At 38.7% G+C, this 22,094-nt stretch overlaps 1 protein-coding gene across 1 annotated transcript; it reads right to left on the bottom strand.

Moving 5' to 3' along the window:
• Positions 1-1,021: 1,021 nt before the first annotated feature.
• On the bottom strand, positions 1,022-21,098 carry LOC119740447. Its single transcript, XM_038215763.1, has 2 exons — positions 20,648-21,098; positions 1,022-2,369 (listed from the first exon to the last, which is right to left on the bottom strand). Exon 2 carries the CDS (start codon positions 2,361-2,363, stop codon positions 1,866-1,868), a length of 498 nt encoding a protein of 165 aa, XP_038071691.1. The 5' UTR covers positions 2,364-2,369; positions 20,648-21,098; the 3' UTR covers positions 1,022-1,865.
• Positions 21,099-22,094: the final 996 nt, after the last annotated feature.

Here is a 22,094-nt window from a genome sequence, read left to right as displayed (position 1 = left end):
TTGAACCTGCGACCTCCGGATTGCCGTTCCGGTGCTCCACCAACTGAGCTATCTAGCCCTATGTTACCGGCTTCCCATTTAGTCAATGTCTTTGTTCAAGAGGCGCTATTCCAGCCATATGGTTGCTAACCGCTATAACGGAGCAGTGAAATTCATGCGCCCCGAAAACATGGCATTTTGAAAGTTGTGTTTCTCAGAAAGTATGCTCGGTATGATTGAAATGTTACATTTTAACTGAAGAAAAAATTCTAAACTTCATGTCAGTGAAAAAAATCACCGTCATCGATGCCGAAACGTCAATACTGGTTACTATCAAAGCTGACCTTCAAGTTTCGAAGAAATCGTTCGAAAACTTCTCCAAATGTATGTATTTATCCCAGTTTCTAGGAATTTATCCCAGTTGTTATTTCACGAGTAGTTGAACACTTATATCATCTAAGTATATTCCGAATTTCAGCTTAATCTGTTTTTGCGGACGCTAGTGTTATAACGTGAACCATCTCCATGGAAAATTTCGAAGAGGATCAAAAGACCCAACCCATATGCATTGTTCAGCAAAGCGCCGTAGGCGCTACGGCTGGCCGATTTCGGCCCAGCACACAATGATGACGGGCATATTAGCATATCCATTAGCGTCACTGGGCGTGACATGGCGTGGGTCTCGGTATCGACCAATGGAAGCCGGCAAAAAGGGTGATATTTGTTAATTAACAACTCGTGAAGGAGGCCTTTACCAATTGTTTACCGCACACCGTAATGGATAGGAACCTCATTAATATTCGTGAGGCTTGAAAAGATTGATAGATATTGCGCACGCCAGTGTTACAATTTGCACGTAGCGAGGCCTTCCCCCCCCCCCCAATTTGAACAAAAAGTATGTGGATCATTATAGGGGAAATAAATCCTGAAAGTTGCATGAAGATACGGTCTTCCAAACTGGAGAAATTAATTTTCTAAGATTTCACCCGCCAACGTGACCATGTCTATGTACATGTAGTTTCATTCAAAATAAAGTGTTACGTAATAGAATTTGCCCTTCGCAACCATATGGCTGATTCAGAAGCCATAAACCATATATAAGCCTATGCCATGTTCCCATGGACCACGCCCAAAGTCACGATACAAGCAACATCAGCAATGCTGCAAATCCGAGAAATAGCAAACGGGGACCACTCAGAGAGGATTTGGCTCTAAGAGATGATACGGATGCTAACCCATAAAGTACGCGTTCCGTCAGCACATTTTCTGTTTGCAATATAAGCGAAGGTTCTTCGTTTATGGTAAGCGGAGCTATGATATTGGGCCGACAATAAAAATGACGAAATTTTTTATACCACAGGCCTACTTTGTAAGAATTTTTTTTAAGTGAATTAAAATGTCGCTAAGAATGTAATCATCAAAAATGTCAAAACTGTTTTGTCAAACAAATCCGAACTCTTTTTTTTTCTTTAGGTTACTTTAAATTAATCATGATGACATTGTTAAAGCCATAAAAATCAGTTTTCTGAGCATTTTCATTTCCAGCTGACCTCTTTTGTCGATCCTGCATTGTTCAATAAAGCAATTATCAATTCAAAAATGCCGTAAAATATAATTATTGTCTGCCCAATCTCATTCATCGAAAGTTAAAAAAAAACGAATGAAGAAAAGCGTCGTTATTAATGTCTGAGACTTCCCTAAACACGAGTACATCATGTTAAATGACAGTACAAGTTCCTTTCCCTATAACGCAATTTCAGTGAAATAAAAAATCAAGCCTTCCATTAAGCGATTTAAGATCAATTTTATTTTTGCATCGCGGACCGTGAAACGCAGGAAGGCTTTATATTTTGTCCCCCATTTTGTTGCATTATTCTCAAGATTATTTACAAAGTAAAGTCGTCGTAATCTGAATCATCTCTCTTGCCAAAAAATAAGCCAAAGCCGTATTCATCATGCGCCCTCTTGGTTTGTTGGTCAGCTCTGCCCGTCTTGACTTCGTCGTGTTGCAGCCAAGCGCCTCGTTTACCCCAGAACATACCATGACCGTAGTCGTCAACTTTGGACTGTCCCCGTTTACTCAGGACGGCTTCAGCCTCGCCTTGGTGACCGAGCTCACGAGGGTCGTTGTTTGGGTCTCGCAGTGCCAGCAGTAGGTCAAGCACAGAGCCAGAGTCCCTCGGCTTAGCCAGCAACAGCGACTTGGCTGACTGGGCAAACTCCTTGGGACCTGGATTCGTCATGACGTCGGAGGGCTCCAACCACGTGTGTAGTAGTTCCCGCCTTTCGCTGCCGTCGGCTACGTCATGAAGAGGCAGGCACGCGATTGGCGAAATCGAAAGGCACGTCACTGTTGCTATGGCAACACTAAGCCAACTACACATCGTGACCTGCGATGAAAGAAAGTAAGAAAGAAAGAGACTGAGACATAATTTGCAATTTTCACTGAGTCCATCAAGGGAAAGATAAAGTAACAGACAATATTTAATGAAGAAGGTATTTTTAGGTCGGAAACCACTTTTAACGCGCTGTCCACAGCGTCAGCGCATTCTTCGTACAGCTTATAAACTCACCATTTATACGGCAAACGTGTAAAAAAGAGATTTTTTGATTGACATTTATTTTGAAATCAATGGTGCTCAGTCATCCGCGACTGAAGAGATGCAAATAAGATATCAATGAAAAGCTAATGAATTACCCGTAAGATGGAGCCACTTTGACAGTTTTCAAGTTCATAACTGTTACATATTGATCCATTAGTTTTGGATTACTTTTTTTATTCACCATGCATAACTAAACGTTGAATAGGTTGATTAGAATTCGCATATATAGTGGACTCTACACGAATACTTTTTGAATTTGTTCATCACGTCAATGAATATCAATAAACACTACAACTTCCTCAAATGGCAGACACGCTAGTGGATATAATAACAATAGTCCTTTAATAATAAAAACACAGAGCATTTATATAGCGCTCTAACAAACCGGAGAAAGTAACACAGCGCTTTACGCCAAATGAAACATCAAGCAAACACAAGAGGAATATAAACAAATAAACATTAACACATCAATTAAACAAATGAGTTTTCAGAGGTTTTATGGAAGCTGCTGATGATTTAGGGTGGTGGATACTGTAAGGTAAATTGGTCCAGAGTTTAAGGGCAGCAGCGTGCAAGCTTTTTTTCACCAGAGGTAATAAGAATTTTTCCCGACGAGTAATCTGGTATCAATAGACTGATGATCGAAGCTAAGCTTCAGTACAACTGAATGAGTTCCGTTAAGTAATGAAGCTGCAGAGTCAGTATTAAGACATTTGAAAACCAGGGTCGGTAGTTTGAATTTAATTCGGTTGGAGATTGTCAGCTAGTGAAGATCGTTAAGGATAGCAGTGACGCTAAGAAGTCTTAAAATTTTATTTTGCTCTTCTTTGTTTTTCTTTAATGTTAATGCGTTTTAAAGAAATGGCTTATATTTTTTTCTGTTGCCGATGAATTTTGAGTGTGTTATTTTAACACCACCCTCCCCGAAAAAAAATCTGATTTTGTTTCTGTTTTGGACGTCCACTGCTCTCTCAAGTTTCATTTTGCGTCGTGTTTGAGCACAAACAGATCCGCCCTGTGAGAGACCGGTGCCCACGTGATCGATATTCAAAGGATGGGAACCAGTAGGCCTACTCTACATGGATTACGAAAGTAGCACCAAGAACAGCATCTCCAAACTCTAAAGACTTGTCGAAGGGCATATCAATCAAACGAAATCAAGAGGAAAGTTGACGTCTTTAAAACTGTAATATACAGATCACATCGGATAGAAGGAGACAGGCCATAGATAACATCGCGTGGGATCAGCTGCAGATACCAACGTCCGTTCTTACGGTCGATTCATCTTTATTTCTTTACCCGTCGCACAGGCTTAGGGGTGCGATGTTACATAGCTTCCGTACCCACATCGTACTCTGAAGGGCCGTTAGATTTCTCGCCTTTATTTTCTTAAGTCCCCCCTCGCAGATGTAGCTAATGAAATTGTTCAAGCCCTCCGCAGTACATTTCAGGAGTCCTCATCAATTTAAGTGACAAAGGTGTTTTGCCTGCAGCAGTGAATGCCTTGATGGGTGATTAACTCACACGGTAGTAGCTGGACAATATCGAGGGGGTATCTTAAATGTGAAATCATTTTGACTGAAAACATCGGATTCACGCACATCCTGCCAATTTCTGCCCGGTGATGTTACTGGGAACTGTCAACAGAACATGTTTTAAAGTTACCTGCTATTACTTGAAGTCTTGTTTGTTTCTATTGAAAAGTTTGGAGTTTCGAAATACCAACAGCTGTTTTGGCTGTCGAAAATAAATTGAAAACAATCTTCTAAATATCGTTAGCTGTATAGGCCTTTTTCTCAGGCAGGAATAGACCAATTCAGATCTTTTCCTTCAGCCTGTGAGAAGATTCTGGAAGAGCTTATGTCATTCAAGTTGGTGTATACGTGCTTTTTGGGTGTGGCACCTTGAAAAATAGATTTTCAAATTGAATTGAAAATTTTCTGGCATCACATTATTTATGAGCTTTCAATGAGACATCGCAGAAAAAAAAATCAGCCCAAGACAAGTAATTAATAAATTAATTTCCACCTTTGTATTAACAGTGGGACGCTCCTCATTCGTTCTGAATAGTGCGCGCAATTTCTGAACTGAAGCGCGCCATTTAAAACCACTTTTAATGTATAAAGGCCTGCAAAAACAAACAAGCAAATATATTTGTTACAGGATATTATATTTCTTTAACCTTCGTTCGGAAAAGAAAATCGAAATTTTGAAAAAGCACGTTTAATACCAACTTTAACGTCTTTCGATTATTTAGTTAAATACATTTCAAGCACCTTTATGCCAAAACCCGAAGTCGTATCTAGAAAGAACTAAGATGTCACATCGCGTGTATCATAATTCGTCATGTTTAAGGTTAGGCTCAGTGGATGCAATATAACACCAACAGTAGGGAAATTCAGCGTGAAAATGTTTCATGCACTGCTAAACTTGAATATCAAACATTTATTCGTGGTTCGAAGTTCTTTTATAACTCAAGTTTCTGTCATAAAAGCGAGACGTCAATGATGCGATGGAAACGCTTAAAAATGGGGGCTGAATGCTACCGTGCAGAAAAATTGGGTCCCTGTATCAAAAAACCATTGTGATAAGATATATTGACTGAAGTTATTCACCCAGAAATGATGTATATTGATAATGAGTGATTAAGCGAGATCTATACTTCGTACAGCCAAGATAGGCTCATCAGACGCTGTATTAATAGAACATTATCATATAGTCACTTCTTGAGTGTCTGCACTTTCAAACGGCCAGACGTGTTTGTTCATGAAACGCGTGCATATAACTATGATTACCTTAATTGGCACGTGTGTAAGGATGCATTACCTGAATTGAAGCATCGTCTTCATATAGGTAATGGCTCGCGTCCTCCATTAACGTATACATATACTGTCTTTATAATGAGCAATTTAGGTAACGGAAGTATTCTAGTAATTATAATGAAAACATTCCTTTTAGCAGCTGCGTTTGTTTTCTTTCTCCGATGCTGTTGTCTTTGTCTTAGGCTATACTCAGTATTTTGTGCAGTGATACTGGTATTTTCCAGAGCATATTTTTATTGCTAAAGAATTACCAAACATTCCTAAATACATGTACTTTGTGAGAGGGCATCTGATGTATCTGGTTCATTCAATTTAGAGTCCAGTGTGACATTATTCCTGTCCTCTGAACTTTTTTATTTGCCCTTCCATTTTCATTCAAGGCACGTCGGGATATTGCAGTTCCGCGGAAACATACCGATTTAACGAGAACATACTTGCTGAGAGGGAAGGAAGGACTGGTATCAAAGACCCTGTGAAAATAATCCACCTGATATGATTTCATTCGGACGAAAGCAGTCATTGGAGGTGGTTTTAGAAAATGTTCCCACGGAAATAGTGGTTTTTTTTTTTTTACGTGCGTTACCAACGGAATCAAGTTACGAGACTCCCAAAACTGTGCTTTTTCCTCTGTTTTCTCGAAACGAACGGTATCACTGAGCTGCAGCTTCAGTGTTGTTGTCATGCACCCTTCTAAAGGTTTCTGTTGCTTCAAAAGAAAACAAATGCACTAAACACAAATGATCCCATACATACCTTTAAAAATGAGTTGAAGCAATTCTCATTTGTTGGATATCGGCAGTTTGTTTTTCCTAATCACTCTTAGGGCAAAATGTGCTAAGGTGTGCATCCAGAATTTACCAACAGGAAAAAGGGGAAGAAAAAGTAGACCCCAAATTTATAGAATGATCCATGTGAAATTACATGTATTATTTCACACAACACGGGATTATATTAGTCACGATTGTAAACCGATCCAGACTCATTGCAACGGGTGCATACCTATGTTCCCTAATACCTGTGTCCCCCGATATCGGTGTTCCCCGAAATCCCTACCCTATAACCCTAACTCTAACCCTAACCCTAAGGCCAAAAAAAAAGTCTCCGGTTTCTGGTATGCGCGCGCGTCGCCGTAGACAGGCGTGTCGGCAAAATGAAAAGTTTTTTTTTCAATGAAAGATGATGTCTCAAAACCGCCAAACTCACTGGTTTGACTGGAATCCTGTTGCTATACAATTTTAACGTGTTTTTAGATTGGGTTATGGTCGAGAATAAGCTTTATGTGGCTTGCAGTCATCAGCCGACATTTGAAGCAAAAAAAAAACTGGTAAAAAAAAAAAGCCGCGTCGCCGCACCACTTTTTGGGCAAGCTCCATACCAGAAACCGAAGACTTTTTTTTGGCCTAACCCTAATCCTATGGATTTCGGGGAACATCGGTATTGGGGAACATAGGTATTGGAGAACATCGGGCAGACCCACTTGCAACATTAGAATGTCACAGCAGTAAAATGAAATGTCAGTGTCAGTGACATGAACTTTTCATTCTACAGGATTGATCTATGTTTAGGTCTATTTTGGGAGAGTTCGTCGATTGACGTGTTCCGTAATTTCATTACAAAATGAGCATCGCAAACATTCTTTTTCAATTATTTTGCTCTCTACGTGTAAAGTAAAAACCAAATTAGATGGTGTGTTTTTTCTTCTTCTGTTTTGTAATTGAATCAACTAGCAGCTCCTTGCATTGCACACTATAATATAAAATTGAATTCGCTTCCCTCAGCGTTGAGTTATTGTTTGGTTTTACTTGGTAATTATGAAAAGATCTGCGAAATCGATTGTGACTATAACATCACTTGGCAGTCAAACTGATGGCGGTGGACAGGACATGTACCAACGTCAGCCGAAATAATTTGATGTCTTCTAGCGTTTGTTGCTAGAAATACCAGCGTCAGATTGGGATTTTTATTATGCCCAAAAATATGGTCTTCGCTTTGCTTTTTCCCATAATAGTTCACGTGAACCAAAAAAAGAAAAATTCTGGACAAAATGTAATTGATCCCAAGACATTCAAACGCATTTGATGTTTTATTTTATTTACAAAAGTATGTTGCCTGGAGACCAAACGCAATGAATGTAGCCTGGAGGCCAACTGACCTCACACTGGTCTAAGAATGACCGTCCTACTAAAAGAGTACAACTCACTCAAAAACATCTTTAGTTCATAGGTGGCCACAAGTTTACGGTCAGTGGTTTTTCTGAATAAAGAAATGCGACTATTTTGAAATTCCTCTCTCAGGTTGAAATGACATGCCCACTCCTAACTCATAATTTAACCATTATGCATTCAAAGTTTGGCTTTATTAATTTTATGACCATTATAAGAACGTAGATATAAATAAACTATCAAAGTCAATTACCTGTCACAGAAAAACAACATATATTCTTACAAAGATAAGACATAAAGTCGTATTTATTTCGCGACAGAAATTAATTGCACCGGTGCATATTCAAATTCAGCATCGCATAAATCTTGCTTGTCTTGATGGCATTTATACCCAAAACCATTTCCCAAACGTATTGCTCATATTTTCAACTAGATAATGGCCATGTGCGACTCGATACACAAGGCAGTTTGTCCTGCTTATCGCCTTTGGTGTTTGGTCATTATCGCCAGAAAAGTGAACAATATTTCACAGGCAGGAAGATGCCTGTAGCCTAAGGTGTCTAGCTCGCCCGGCCGATGGATTCCATTCCTCGGGGACATGCTCACGCGTTTGACAACTAAACGTCAAACCACTTCACTCGTCCTCTTGTGAATTTTGCCAGCGACTACTGGGCGAGATTTCAGTCGAGCGCGGAATTCGTCATGCTGAAAATAACGCCAACAAATCGACTGAGTGATGTCAGGGATGAAAAATATTTTAGGGGAAAAAACAGGGTATACTCGATTTGGAATGCCACATTGTCCGAATATTTCGAGTCATACCAGCTAAAATACGCTGAAAGCAGGACACACATTTGTGTGTTGAAATGTGTGTGTTGATTTGCTTTGTACTTTTATAGAGGCCAAACGGACTCGTTATTACAGGTTATAACCTTGACAACGAGATAAGTTGTTTAGCATCGGATTCATTATTTGTTTAGAAAAAATCCAAATGGATATTCAATAAAAAAGATTCCTTACACTCATTGACTTTTAAAATATATTTTGATCACAGAGTAGTACAAAATGTATAAAACCAATTTTCTGAATGTCTTTGTTTTGCCAAAATACAACGGATATGTGACTTTCAATCTAGGGTTGAATCCTTATCGAAAGCCTATGTACTTGCTGTGATTGCATTGAATAATTGTGTCTGTAAGTTTGCATTTTGTTATTTTAAACATGTTTAATACAAAATGCCTTAACAATTATATCCGATAAACTGAAGTAACAATTTATCGAATAATTTAAGCTATAATGTTATACACGTATAGTGTATATCGACACGGGCTCATTGTCATCCTTTTGAATTGTGGGTTTTGAAATTTGTGGGTACTTTGGTGTAGTTTTCTGGTTTTCTTGGACCAATGCAAGATTGAGGCAAGTGAACATATGAGTATTGTATACATGTACTTCTATTTGATGAATAATGTTGAATTTCTTTTGATTTTCGTTTATTTTATCATAATATTAATGAGTTTGGCTCTCAACGGGAACCAAGGCGAACTTTTTTCCCTGGCTTTAGTAGGTCTTAGTATTACGAAGAGCCCTTGATTGTATTTCATGATGCTGCAAAAGGCCAACGGCGTGCCGAGGCCCACCTCCACGGCCCAAGAATCATCAGAAGAAAAAAATTGCCGGAGCAAACATCCAAGGATGAAAAGAGTCTGGGGCTAAGGAATTAAACCTACAGCATGAGATTACTGAGAAGAAAAAAAAGAAGAAGAGCAAGTTGACGTTAGTATCTCTACGAACGCTGTCCGGAGTAGGCCCTGATTGATGCTGGCCAAATTGCCTGTTGTAACACCTGCTCACCGAGTCCCACCCGGTGGCACTAAAACGTTTACCCAATATGTAAATTTGTAAAAGCTGTTCCGGAATACTGCAAGGATTACGAATCACTGCAAACACACCTATGGGAAAATCGTCTTTTCATGCAAATAACCAAGGCTGCCTTTTTCTTCTGCTTTTTTCTGTCATCGTTTCTGAAGACCAGGCCTTGATTGCGAGGTTTTTTATGTTTAGCTACTATCGCTTTTTTATATTTGAAGTATCTAACTTTGATATTAGATCAGATGATACGTTGCCACAGGATATTCGTATTTCATTTAATAGTTCTGAAATAAAGAATCACGAAGAAATTTAACATTCCCATCTGTCGTTCATTTCCTTTTTTTTCTGTTGAATTTTATATTGCCGTTTTTCAAAGAATGCATAAAAACACCTGCACTTAACAGTACAGACTTTATGGTCTGACGATAGCATATGAGGCACTTGTCAAAAATAAATAGAACAGAACTGCATGATACACTTTCAACAAACTAGGCAGAGCAATCACATCCGAAGAAATTGTCGAGAAACAAAAGCCTTTGGTAACAGATATTTCTCTGTATAGCTCGTATTCCGTATGGGAATTTCATCCCAGGGTACTTCAGTGATCGCTTTCCTAATTTCAACATTCGGGGGGAAAATATCGAAAAGTCAGAAAAATGAAACTAGGGACCACACGATTTAGACTGAAAATCACTTTAAATTTTGATTGCAATACTCCGAAAAAGAATCACTCCAGAGGATACTGGAGTGAAAACTCCATTTCTATTAATTTTGAGAGAACGAATTTTACCCTAAATCATCTTGCGTCTAGTTTCAGTCTGGTAGAGTGCGTTTTCACTCAAATATGGTGAATATTCACTGTTTGGGAATACGATGCTCACACTTCATATTTCTAAAAAAAAAATAATCCGCGCTTGAATTTTTTTATCCTCCAACATGACCTGAAGAAATGGCCGTATGATTGTCGACACTCAGCCAGATAATTTTAGAATTGTCACCCCTCGGTGAAGATTTTTTTTTTAAACCAGCACAAAGAGAAATCGATACTAACAACTTAGGAAGGCCGTCTCATTTGCATTTTTATTGCATTTCCTTTTTATTCCGAAGAAGTCCCGTCCGTGCGACTTTGGCGACAATGAGGATGAATTAAAAATAATGAAACGGACATTTTCCAACTAAAAAAATCTTGTGCTGGATTTTGCAGCATGCAATTGGACCAACATGAGATATTTCCCCTTTACTTAAATAGCTCAAATCAACACTAGTCTTCACAACACTGTATTGCTTATAATTGATACCGATGTTATCATTTACAACCCATTTTGGCAACGTTTCGACTTCAAACAAACTCACACAAATGACACTGTTTGAAATCAACGGCTGAATTTAGAATTTTTAAATTCTGAATTGTATAAATCTTAACAAAGGGTACAACCTGTGAGTTTAAATCCTACTCATAAATTTCCGCTGTTATGCCTTTGGGGTCTTTACTTCATGGTCAATCTATCCCCTCTGAAGTAAGGATTTAGGGGATGCCTCCCGGTACCTCGCACCAGTCCTATCTCATGCCTTCTGGTCATTGAATTTCTCTCGATTCATTACCCCCGGATGCGATCCGTTACACGTAGCCCTTTCCTTAGTCATCGCTCCGTTAACATGTCTGAAGGAAAACACGATATCGCACTGGACGACCTCCGAGTGTGAGTTATCGCACGACGTAAATCATACATCTGTCTGGCATTCATAGCAGCTCCATTGGCAGTCATCAAGCCATGAAATTGGTTGTTATTGTTATATCGAATATTCGAGACATCGCACAGATAATTCGATTCAGCTGCAGGTTGTTTGAAACGAAGAGATATGCCTGTGTTGAAATCAAAATTGTGATTGATATCTCCACGTGGAACAATTATTGGGTGACATTTCTATATTGGGAAGAAGCTTCGGTGCCGTACATATATCCAACAGCATTGCAATATAAAATGCTCATGGTTTAGTGAGGTGTGTTAACTTCCTTCGCAGGTGTTTGGCATCTTTCAAGGATGGTTGAATGAATAATATACATGTAATCTGAAGGTCGTTGGTTCGCATCCCTTCGGTTATACGGCAATTGTAATATCACAATCAAGCATGTCCGATTGTTGAATTTCATCAGCACAAATGATGTACGTTCAGTAATATGGTAAATAGGAATATTAGAGTTTTGCCTGAAGGTAGCGGAACCAATTTCGATGTGAATATTTATTTATTGAATAAACAAAAGTCCGATATTCAAAGCTCTTGCATTTGTCGTATGGTATAATCAAAAACAGACAACAGGGTAAAACAAAATCGCAAATCCATGAATCACTTCTGTGAAAATAGAATTTACAGATTAAGCTCCGAATAAAATGAATTAAAGGCACTTTTCCTCAATGAAATTTGTTGCTATATAGGAAGACTTGTTGAAAAAAAATCTCGTGAAATGAGCATATTTTCAAATTCAAAGCGGTAACGCCGCTTGTATTTTGCACTGTCAACGTCAAATCAACTTTATGAATGATATTAGCTTTCCATAAATTTCATTAAGTGTCTTGAAATCTGCAAATATGCCTTTTCATTTGTCAGCTTTGTCGGTTACGCTGCGGTCATCAAAACTGACCGACAGAGGGGTCACTTGACAAATGTCCGAAGTTCACATCGCAAACATCAACACCTGTGCCAATTTATACCCGAAACTGTCAATTCATTTGCAGGGATAGAAATCGACAAACAAACCATGAAGAGGCTCAATCCTTATTTGAGCTACTGAGAAAACAAATACCAAAAAGGACATATCTAGATAAGTTGCCTGTCTAAACTACAGCAATGATTTCATCCAGACAAGGCTGTTTAACGTTGATTAAAAAAACTCCAAAAACAAACAGAACAAAATATGCAGCCACTAAACTGTACTTCAAAAATATTGACAAGAATTCTCCGCACATTTCAAAGCACAAAGTTCGAACAAAAAACCCCAAACACATCACTGGAGACGAATGAAACATTCTGTGACATAACTATAACGGTAAACGTAACGTAACATATCTACAACGTAACTATAACGTACGTAACTATAACGTACGTAACTATAACGTACCTATAAAATACTGATACGTAAGTAAGATTGGAAACTTTGCATGGTGGCGCATACTGATCTAAACGTAGAGTTTTACAACCCACCTGTTCTTTTCAGAATCACACATCTTCCCAAAAGAGATGTCTACATGTGTTACCGCAAACCTTCACTAGTAGTACCGTAACGTAAGACAGTTTATAACATAAGACAGTAAAATGTATGTTTCCAAATGTTCAAGACGTGTGTATTAATGTCAATAATTGTGTGTCAATAATTGTTTAAAAAAATATCAGATGAAGTTTACTGGTATATGTTTGGCATACTTTGATGGATGGAATCGACATTGGTATGACTGATGGCCTTGGAAAATATCTCAATCCGAGTCGGACATGATGGTCATTACTAGGCCTATACCGGGGGTGAATCCACTTGAATGCGAAATTAAAAATCTGGCCCCCAGCAATTCTTGGTCTTGATTGATTTTCCAAAATTTGGCAATCAACGGATAACCTCCGCTAAACATCATCCGCCGAGGGTACTCCACGAGGGTACTTAGCTCACCGACCACGTTTATAAGTTACTCCTACGTGGGAATATATTGTGTCTTGGAGATAAGGAGAGGAGGCCTAATCTTGAGATTCTTTCGCATCGAGATCGAGAGATGTTGGACAGTTGTTGATTCCTCGTGAATTCGATACACACTCGTGTAAATCTGATGAATTCCGTAATCTTAGCATTCAGCATTTGCTTTTCGAACTTATAGTTCCATGTTGGTCATGCTCTAATTTTTTTTGCGAACAACTGATGTAATCTGTTGATTGTATGCCTGTTTGTTTTCGACTCGATGTGCTTTTCAGCATTCACTGACAGAACAATGTAAAAATGGTCCTTAGAGTTTACTTTTCTAAGAGGAATTTTTTTTTGTACCCACATTTTCACACGTTTAGTCCAAGACATGTTTATCTTTTTGCACAACATGAAAGCCTGTTCCTACCATCAATAATAACATACATATTAAAGTCAACTTAAAAGTTCGTTTTTCTGAGACAGGTGTTAATAAATATTGATAAAAATGTGCACCTGTCATTCGACTTAAACCTGATATTAAAAGTCGATTTTATTTACCCTTACAGTTTATACTTGATGGTACTAACAGGCTTTACGGTGTACCTAAAGTAGTCACAGACTTCCATTAACCTACACATGTCGTAAATTCTACATGTAAAATACAATAACTTTAAGTGTAATAATTCTAAATTCAGTTTTTATAGTGTATATGTAAAATGTAATTCATATATCCCTATACCTGATGAAACGACATTCGTTATTGTTAAATGAGATGTACTACAATGCCAGAAGAAGAAGACATTTCTATCAAAAGCCAATGACGTCAAGGTAGAACATGACGACACACAAAGAAGAAAATGCTCCCGCGCTTATAATTGCATTATCCAGCGAAGGATAGTCGCATGTTGCAAACATTACTTTACAAATATTACGAATTAGTTGGGCAAAGAATTCTGTTCTCGCAAGATACAGTGATTTCCCCTTCCCAATCAGAATCGATAATGTATGGACCAGGAACCAGTCTACTCGCACAAACAGTTGACCTGTTTGTGCGCAAAAACAATCGATAATAAAACCCTTTTTAGAGGGTTGTAGACGCCCAAAATAGACAAAAAGTAGTGTGTTCGTTTTTTCTTTAAAATAAGACATACAATGGAAATTCGTACGAAGAAAAATCGACTTTGAAGAAAAATCGACTTTGTTGAAGAACCAGACATTACGTCAAGTGACTAGCTCTTAAACACAGAGGGCATCACGAGGGGACGACTCGACTTTTGTGCTTAGTATGGCCTGATCGTCCTCAGGAGAAACAGATGTTAACAGGAACTCGAATGAATAAAACGGCAAAGTGCTCCAATCTTTCCGGAATTATTGAGTCAGAGGCGAGTCAATGGGGTCACAATTACATCAACCAATATTTTCTTTTGTCGCATTCCACTTTGCGTCCATATTCGTGAATTATGCCTTTTTGCTGAACAATCCTTGGCCTATATATACAATACATGTAACCTTTTACAACAACGTCAAACCCTTGGCCACAATCATTTTCCTTAAGGTACTGGTAACAATTGCCTCATAATTTATGATTGACGGCCGTGCTTTGTTGGCAACATCCATTGGAAATAAAAGGGTGTGCCAAAAAAATTCAATTTGGAAATGGATTCAACTGAATGTTTCGGATTCATAGGGTAAAAAAAAAAATCAACAAGAAAACCTTTGCTGCCTTTCCACCATGTCACGACAGGTTTGGATATACATGTACTTTTGATTCAACTGCAGTTAAGCCCATTACTGACTGTAGCTTTAATTTCACAAGTCCTCCACTACCGACGTCATGCTAACGGATTGGGTTGCCGGATTGTTGTCGCAGCACTTGCGTTAAAAGTGTACGTACACACGGCTTTGATCTCCTGGTTATCAAGCTCAAAGAGCAACTCGACTGCAAACCCTTGAAAGTCAGAATCTCAGATGCATCCCGGATCGAGAAAGAGACATGGCGAGAGATATGTCACTAGCAGGCTAGCCGCTGGAATAAAGAAAAAAATCGCTGGAGCCGAAGGACCAGCTTGCTGTTCTGTTCTCTTTTGACTGACTTACGGACTGACTCTTGACTGACTGGCTGTCTGACCGACGATCACTGAGTATAAAAATGTCCTAAACTGAAACGTTGAGGTCAAGATTAGTCTGGTTTCATGCTCACTTTTACGTCATCATTGCGTCCTTGCCTTATACGAACATTTAAATACCCAATACCAAATCACCGTCCCCTCAACACTCTATCGAAAAATCACCAGGCGGATTATTTTATAGAGTAGGCCTACGACGTTTCCGTTTGCTGTGATGTTGCATGCGTCCAGCGAAGCCTCTCGTTTGGTAGGGAAATAACTAAAACTTAAGTGTTCCTTTCTATTTCATCAATGCATCTTAAACACAAGTTTATACAAAATAATATGTTGACTTTATGCAAGATTAAGAAACATACCTTAAGGATAGTGAACCCATAATGAACTTGAGTGACTAAATAGTGACGTCAAGAGACTGGTTTCGGGTAAAACAGACAACAATTCCTGGCGAGCGCAGTGAATGGAACGCTGCCAATAATATAAAGTGCTCTTGAGTTCCACGCCTTTCCATTTACGGCTTCCTTTTAACTTAATTGCAATTATGAAACTGACATTTACAGTCAATTAGCGTAACTTTTGCGTCTTGCTATAGACACACAATATTTTGTAAAAATCCACTTTGGCTAAAATATTTTTCCGGATGTGATATTCTTATATCATCCATAAAATTGTTGTCATATCTACAGTTTTAGTAAAACACACACATACGCATGTTTGTTGTACATACCTAGTGTGTACATTCCTTTGTTTTCGTGTAGTTAAGAAAAACCAGTGAATTTTTTTTTCTCAAACAGTGAAAACTCTTTCAACCCGATTTTTCTCTATGATTCCCTTTAGTGTTTCTCTTCATTTTGCCACGGATAAACCTAACCCAAAAATGCCTCTAAACCTGTTTTCCAGAGAGGGGAAACCTTGTATGGACGTGGGCAAGTCCACACAACGTCGCTGCTACATGGTTTATCGGAAGTCCACACATTGAATGTAATGCTTGTCGCTTACACCCACAACTAGCAAGCGCACGTAGGAGGAAGTAATAATGTTACTTCTTAGTGACCAAATACAGTAATTTAAAATGTGGTTAGTTTGTATTCTCCTTCACAGTTTGAATATCCACAAACAAATTCAAAGTTAACTTTGAATATGAGAGGTTGGGATTGTCCGGAGGTTGAATCATTTTCACTGTGATCGAAATATCACTCCCTGTAGATATCCATCACTGTATTCTGGTATAGCGGTACCAAAATTCGCAAACTTATTTTGGCTAATCATCAGTCATGGCCAAACAAAACCACTAACAATGTTTTACAAAGGATGTCAAAGCTAGCAAAATATTTTTAAAAAAAAACCAGGTGTGTCGGGGAATTGCCGCCCCTAGTTTTAATGAAGGCTCATTTTGTAAAGAGATATTCGTGTTAATAAATTACATTGGACAACAGAGAACTTTTGTGTGGAGTCTCTCTTCGTCACAGTCGAAAACACAGCTACACACAACTGTTAATTCATGGCTAATTAACTCCCCTACCATACAATTAATCATGGACTGCGCTGGGCTTACTGTATAGAAAGTTTTTACGAGTTAATCGGGGTCCTTCTGACGTCTCCTGTGATACATTGCCTGCACTCCTCCCTGCTTAACCCCAACCAAACGATCCTTTACATGGATTGCAATTAGGAAGCAACACTGTCTCATCAATTACACGCTGCTGTCCTTCATTGTCAAGAGCACTCCCAGGTTTCATCGAGACGACAGTATCGAATCAGACTTTCCAATGATCATCTTGACTCAAGGGCGTTGTCATGGATCTTCTGAGATGGATATCATACACTATCCATCTCACTGGAGTTAGTTTGAGTGGATCATGTGACTTTGTCGCAATGTCGTCTTAACATAGAAAGCGCGGTTCGGAGGAAGAGAAATGTGTCATTACTACGTTTAAATGGCCCATGTAATGTAAAAAAATAAATAAATGCCTTTATGCAATCCTTGAAAATGCACCATTGTGTCCCATATAGCCTTATTTTAAATTTTCATTAGGCAATTTTTAAGGGTATTTTCATGAGCAAAAGTGTGATGTCATTTTTAGTAGAAACTTCAATGTTACAGCTATTTCAGAACCAAAAGTTTCCAGATTTTTTGATATTTTGGTATTGTAAATTTCTGTTCTTTGGTGAGTCGTTGTTGCGTCAGTACATGCATGGCAGTATACCAATGAGCAAACTTTTCTCAAAAATGTTTTCAATCAGCAATTTTTTTGGCTCACAAAATATGTTCCAACAAGTAACATTCATGTCATTTTTTTTTTTAGAGTTTCATGCATACCGAGATTTGTTTGAAAAAATTGCTATTTTCTATAAATACAAGGGTTATATACATTTTGAATGGGACGTCGGACCAAAAAAAAAATCGCCTCACGATTACGAATTATTTGTGGCGAACCAATAAGTTAGTTCTCGCAGGGTTAGACGTGTTCCTGCCCCTGTAAGAAAAGAAGATGTCGGGACAAAGAACCAGTCCACTCCTGGATCTGTTTTGCGCAAGCGCAACCCCGAAACAAAAGCCTTCCTTCAGAATCTTGCGGATCCCCCTGAACGGGCCGGGGGGGGGGGGGGTTCATGAAATTTAATAAACACGATGAACAATTATTCAGCAACAAAAAAAATGTGTTGAACAGCACGGACTAATCAGTGCCGCACCCAGGATTTGTTGGGGGGGGGGGCTCACAATTTTTTTTTTTGTTCAAATGTTTTAGAAGTTTTTTTTTTTTCAATAACATTTTGTCCAACATTTTTGGCCACAGAATTTTTTTTTTTTTGGGGGGGGGGGACTTTTGACGTTGGTGGCGCCACTTACACCCCTATTATACTACTCGAAAATAGGCCACATACATGTCACCAAGGTCAAATCGTGGGAATAAAAAAAAATACCAAAAAAAACCAAAATTGACAACCTCTTGGGGGCTCAAGGCCCCCGAGGGCCCCCCCCCCCCCCCCCCCCCCACATTGGGTGCACCACTGACGGACTTTACATTTTGCTGTTTTTCCGGCAAGGGACTAAATTCAAACGTTGCGTCAGTTATTTATGAATGATTCCTCTTCAGTCTTCTATCATTTTCTTGTCTCCTATTTCCCTCTTACATTACCATTGCGATAGCAAGCTTGAATTTCTATTCCCGTTAATTCAACGTAATTTAATTAGGTGTAAAACACAGACTTAAGTACCGGACTATAAGAGGGGCATCCTCATGCAAGATGTATATACTGACTCATCGTCACCTTTTGTTTAGACTGTATAAACCTCGCATGATCATACCCCTCTTAGTCGCATCTGATAGATGTAGCTACGAAAGCTAATGCAAACTAATATTCTTGTTGGAGTCATTTTAAGTGCTACCGTTCTTTTACATGTGTTAAGTACCGGGGAAAATCGTTTGGAATTTTCTTTACAAAATTAAATTTTGATGATTTCGCATTTTTTTCTTCATTTTTATGATTTGCCGTATTCTTGGATCTAAAGAAAAATTATTAGTCCCAGATATCTCGTACTTTAAAGCGCCTTGCCCTCGAGGCCCTAAATTGACATAGTTTCCGATATCTTTCTAGAATTTCGATAATTTGGTAGACGTTTGTATGACAACTCGCCGATGTATACGTGCACATCAATTCTGAAATCTCTATCCACCCCTTTTTTTCCGACAGGGGAATTGTTAAACTTCTTGACATTTCGTTAAACAAAAAAACAGAACATCGGTTGTAAACATGTTACGGGATTGTTTTGCACCGTGATCAATGTCTTGGCAAATAGAGGAGTCGCTTGTTAATATAACCCAGGCTAATGGATTATTCGAAATATTTCAATGGCCCTGCTCTCTGCCGTTAAAAAGTGTGTAGAAAATACGTGATCAAAAGAGAACAACATGTTGAAAATGAGGGGACGTTTCGATTTACTGTCGCAAAATAAAATCCAAGATTAACATCTTGCTCAAAAGGCTGTTTATATAACAAGACTGATTCCTTATCTTCACCAGCGCTGGTGTGCCTCTCCCCCTGTACTTAATCCCCCTTGGTTTGTCCCCCGCTTTAATCCGTCCATTGTTCGTTCTTCTACTCTTTTCCCTTTGATCTTCACCCACATTGGTCCGTTCCAATAATTATTTAATCCCTCTTTTGTGTTTCTCCTTCCAACCCTCCATGATTGTGAATCCCTACATGTTTGTTTCTTGTATCTCTGTCATTTTGCCTCTGCAGCAGCTCTTGTTAAGATCGAAACGTCAGGCTGCTTTACTATTATTATTATTATTATTTTTTTTTTTTAATAAGACTGAATTCTAAGACAAATTGAAAACAATCTCCATAGGCAAAAACAAGGTTAGATATACAAACTGCGCCTAAATTGCTGATCCAATGTATTAGGTTAAAGGATTTTATCGATGTGATATTTGATCAGTGTCATTTCGAAGAAAAGATTACATTATTTTCCCTCCCCCTTGTTAGTTATATATGTATGTATTTATTTGGGGAGGGGGCTAAAACACTTCAAGCCACTGAGTTGGTTTCTGTATTCAATAGGGGACGTTGAACAACAGAGGACAATACGGTCTACAATTCCCGAAGTTCCACGATTGACGATCGTGTACAAAACATATGGGAGGTCTTCCTGAAAGTTAGAGTACAAACAAAAGAGGGACAATAGGGGGTGTTACAACTGATAATGTAGTAACCAACGGATAATGTATCACCAACCGATAATGTCACACAAATTTACCGATACTGTTTCACTAACCGATAATGTAACAGAAATTGACCGAAAGTGCAGTAAATGTTACTACACTATCGGTCAATATTTGTTACATTATCGGTTAAGACCGATGATGTAACAACAATCGACTGATAGTGTAGTACAATTTTACTACACTTTCGGTCAATTTCTGTTACATTATCGGTTAGTGATACATTATCGGTCAATTTGTGTGACATTATCGGTTGGTGATACATTATTCGTCGGTTACTACATTATCAGTAGTAACAGGGGGTCCACGATTGCGGGTGAATACACACTTGTCTGCGTTAGTGTTAACTTTTACAAACTACATAAGTTACGCTTCATTATTATGAAGTCATATGCAAATGCTAAGGATTGAAAAGGGATAATGGATACAGACTTGGAATTAAGGGACTGATTACATTTTGTGCTGTTTATTTCAACAGCGCCAGTTTTTTTTTAACACATTCACACAATTATTTTTTTACCAATATCTTTTTTCATACAAATGGAAACCATTTTTCGTTAAGTCATTCTCATTTCATTGTTGACTCTTAAAACCTACCGTTAAATAATTTGCCAAGTTTGTGGTTAATTTAGATCTAAAATATTTCTTTTACACACACACACAAAGAAAAGTATACATGTATATTAAATTCTTACCTTTCGAGGAGAATCTTTCGATTGATGTCTGGGCACTCGCTAAAAAGTCAGAAATACAGCGATGTGGTGGCCGTCACAGCTCGGAATGAAACTCTCACAAGCGGGCTGCACTAGATTATGTTTAGATTTCACAAGAGCAGAATTTGGTCCCAAGAATTTGGCCGAGAAAGTTGAGATGAAATCACCTTGATTATCACGCTCCGCCAAGACAGGTAAATAAGAAGTTGATTAGGTATGGGTCGGTATTGTACAGCAGATGCCAGGATGTTGCGATGTAAGTCAAAAGTGGCTAAGGAAGAGAGAATGGTCAAAGCGACGCTAGATCACATCTACCTTAGGCTGCATGTGGTAGGAACCGCGCACACGCCAACACTGACGTATGAGAGTTAACCAATGAAAACAAGACGCCAACCTAAGCATGCGCTCCAAATTCAATTATAGCCCACACGGTAATACCTAGCCTGCGCATCGGAAGTCTATGAAAAGGTCCTTATATGTGACTGTGGAGTTCAAATAAGTTTGTCCCTGGTAAATGAATGGCAATTTCTTTCCTCCCCCTTGGTGATGGGGCTCCGTGACGAGCACTCGTCCAAGAAACGATGACTTTTGTCTTGCTGAATAATTGAACTTCTTGATGCTACGTGATAAATGAGCAATATGCGGAGTAAGCGGGAGTCGAGAAGGCTCAGTGAGTCCTTGAACGGATCGGTTGTAAGTGGGAGGAATGACTACCGGTCATGCGTGACCTATCCATCAGGATAATGATGCAAGCATTGTTCCGCGAAGGACTGGAATTAAGCCCAAATTTATATCTTGAAAATAATTGCGCAAAAACCAAAAAAAATACGTAAGGTCATTTTATCTACACGTTTGTCTATGCATATGGAAGGAAAATAAAAGGTATTGGTGAAGAGAGGAGTGAGGATAAGGAAAAGCGATGATCGGTATGGGTCGGTTCAGACAAACATGGAATCTATAGAATTGTGAGGAAAAAGTGAAGCAGAAACAGATTGGTGGTTTGATCGTAAACATAGGGGTCAGCACAGAACGGAAGAAATTAAAAGGTCCGTGAAATATACATGTATATACAGGGAGAAGAGATCATTTAGTCAACTATGGTACCGTGAAAAAAGTGCTCTCGATTTCGTGAAAAAAAGTACTACTGATGCAGGGAAATATCTCATTTTGTTTATATCATGGATGTTTGCTGGAGTGTACGATTTGTCCAGATGTTTAGCAGCGCTTACTTTTGTTTGTTTTGTTTGATACATTTCTGGAGTTCGAATAAGGGATCCTGAAACGGAGAGAATCAAGAGTTACGGTGCCTCGTTTTTTTTCGCGGGAAACGGTCAGATTTTGGCGTAGTAGGCCAATTCTTCTTCTTCTTCAAGACCCTATTCCATCAATTCTGATGGAATAGGGTCTCGTGTGGCGTATGCTAAGTACC

The sequence above is a fragment of the Patiria miniata genome, unplaced genomic scaffold, assembly GCF_015706575.1.
Source record: "Patiria miniata isolate m_02_andy unplaced genomic scaffold, ASM1570657v1 HiC_scaffold_5, whole genome shotgun sequence".
Taxonomy (NCBI): Eukaryota; Metazoa; Echinodermata; class Asteroidea; order Valvatida; family Asterinidae; genus Patiria; species Patiria miniata.
This window is presented reverse-complemented; position numbering and strand designations above follow the sequence as displayed.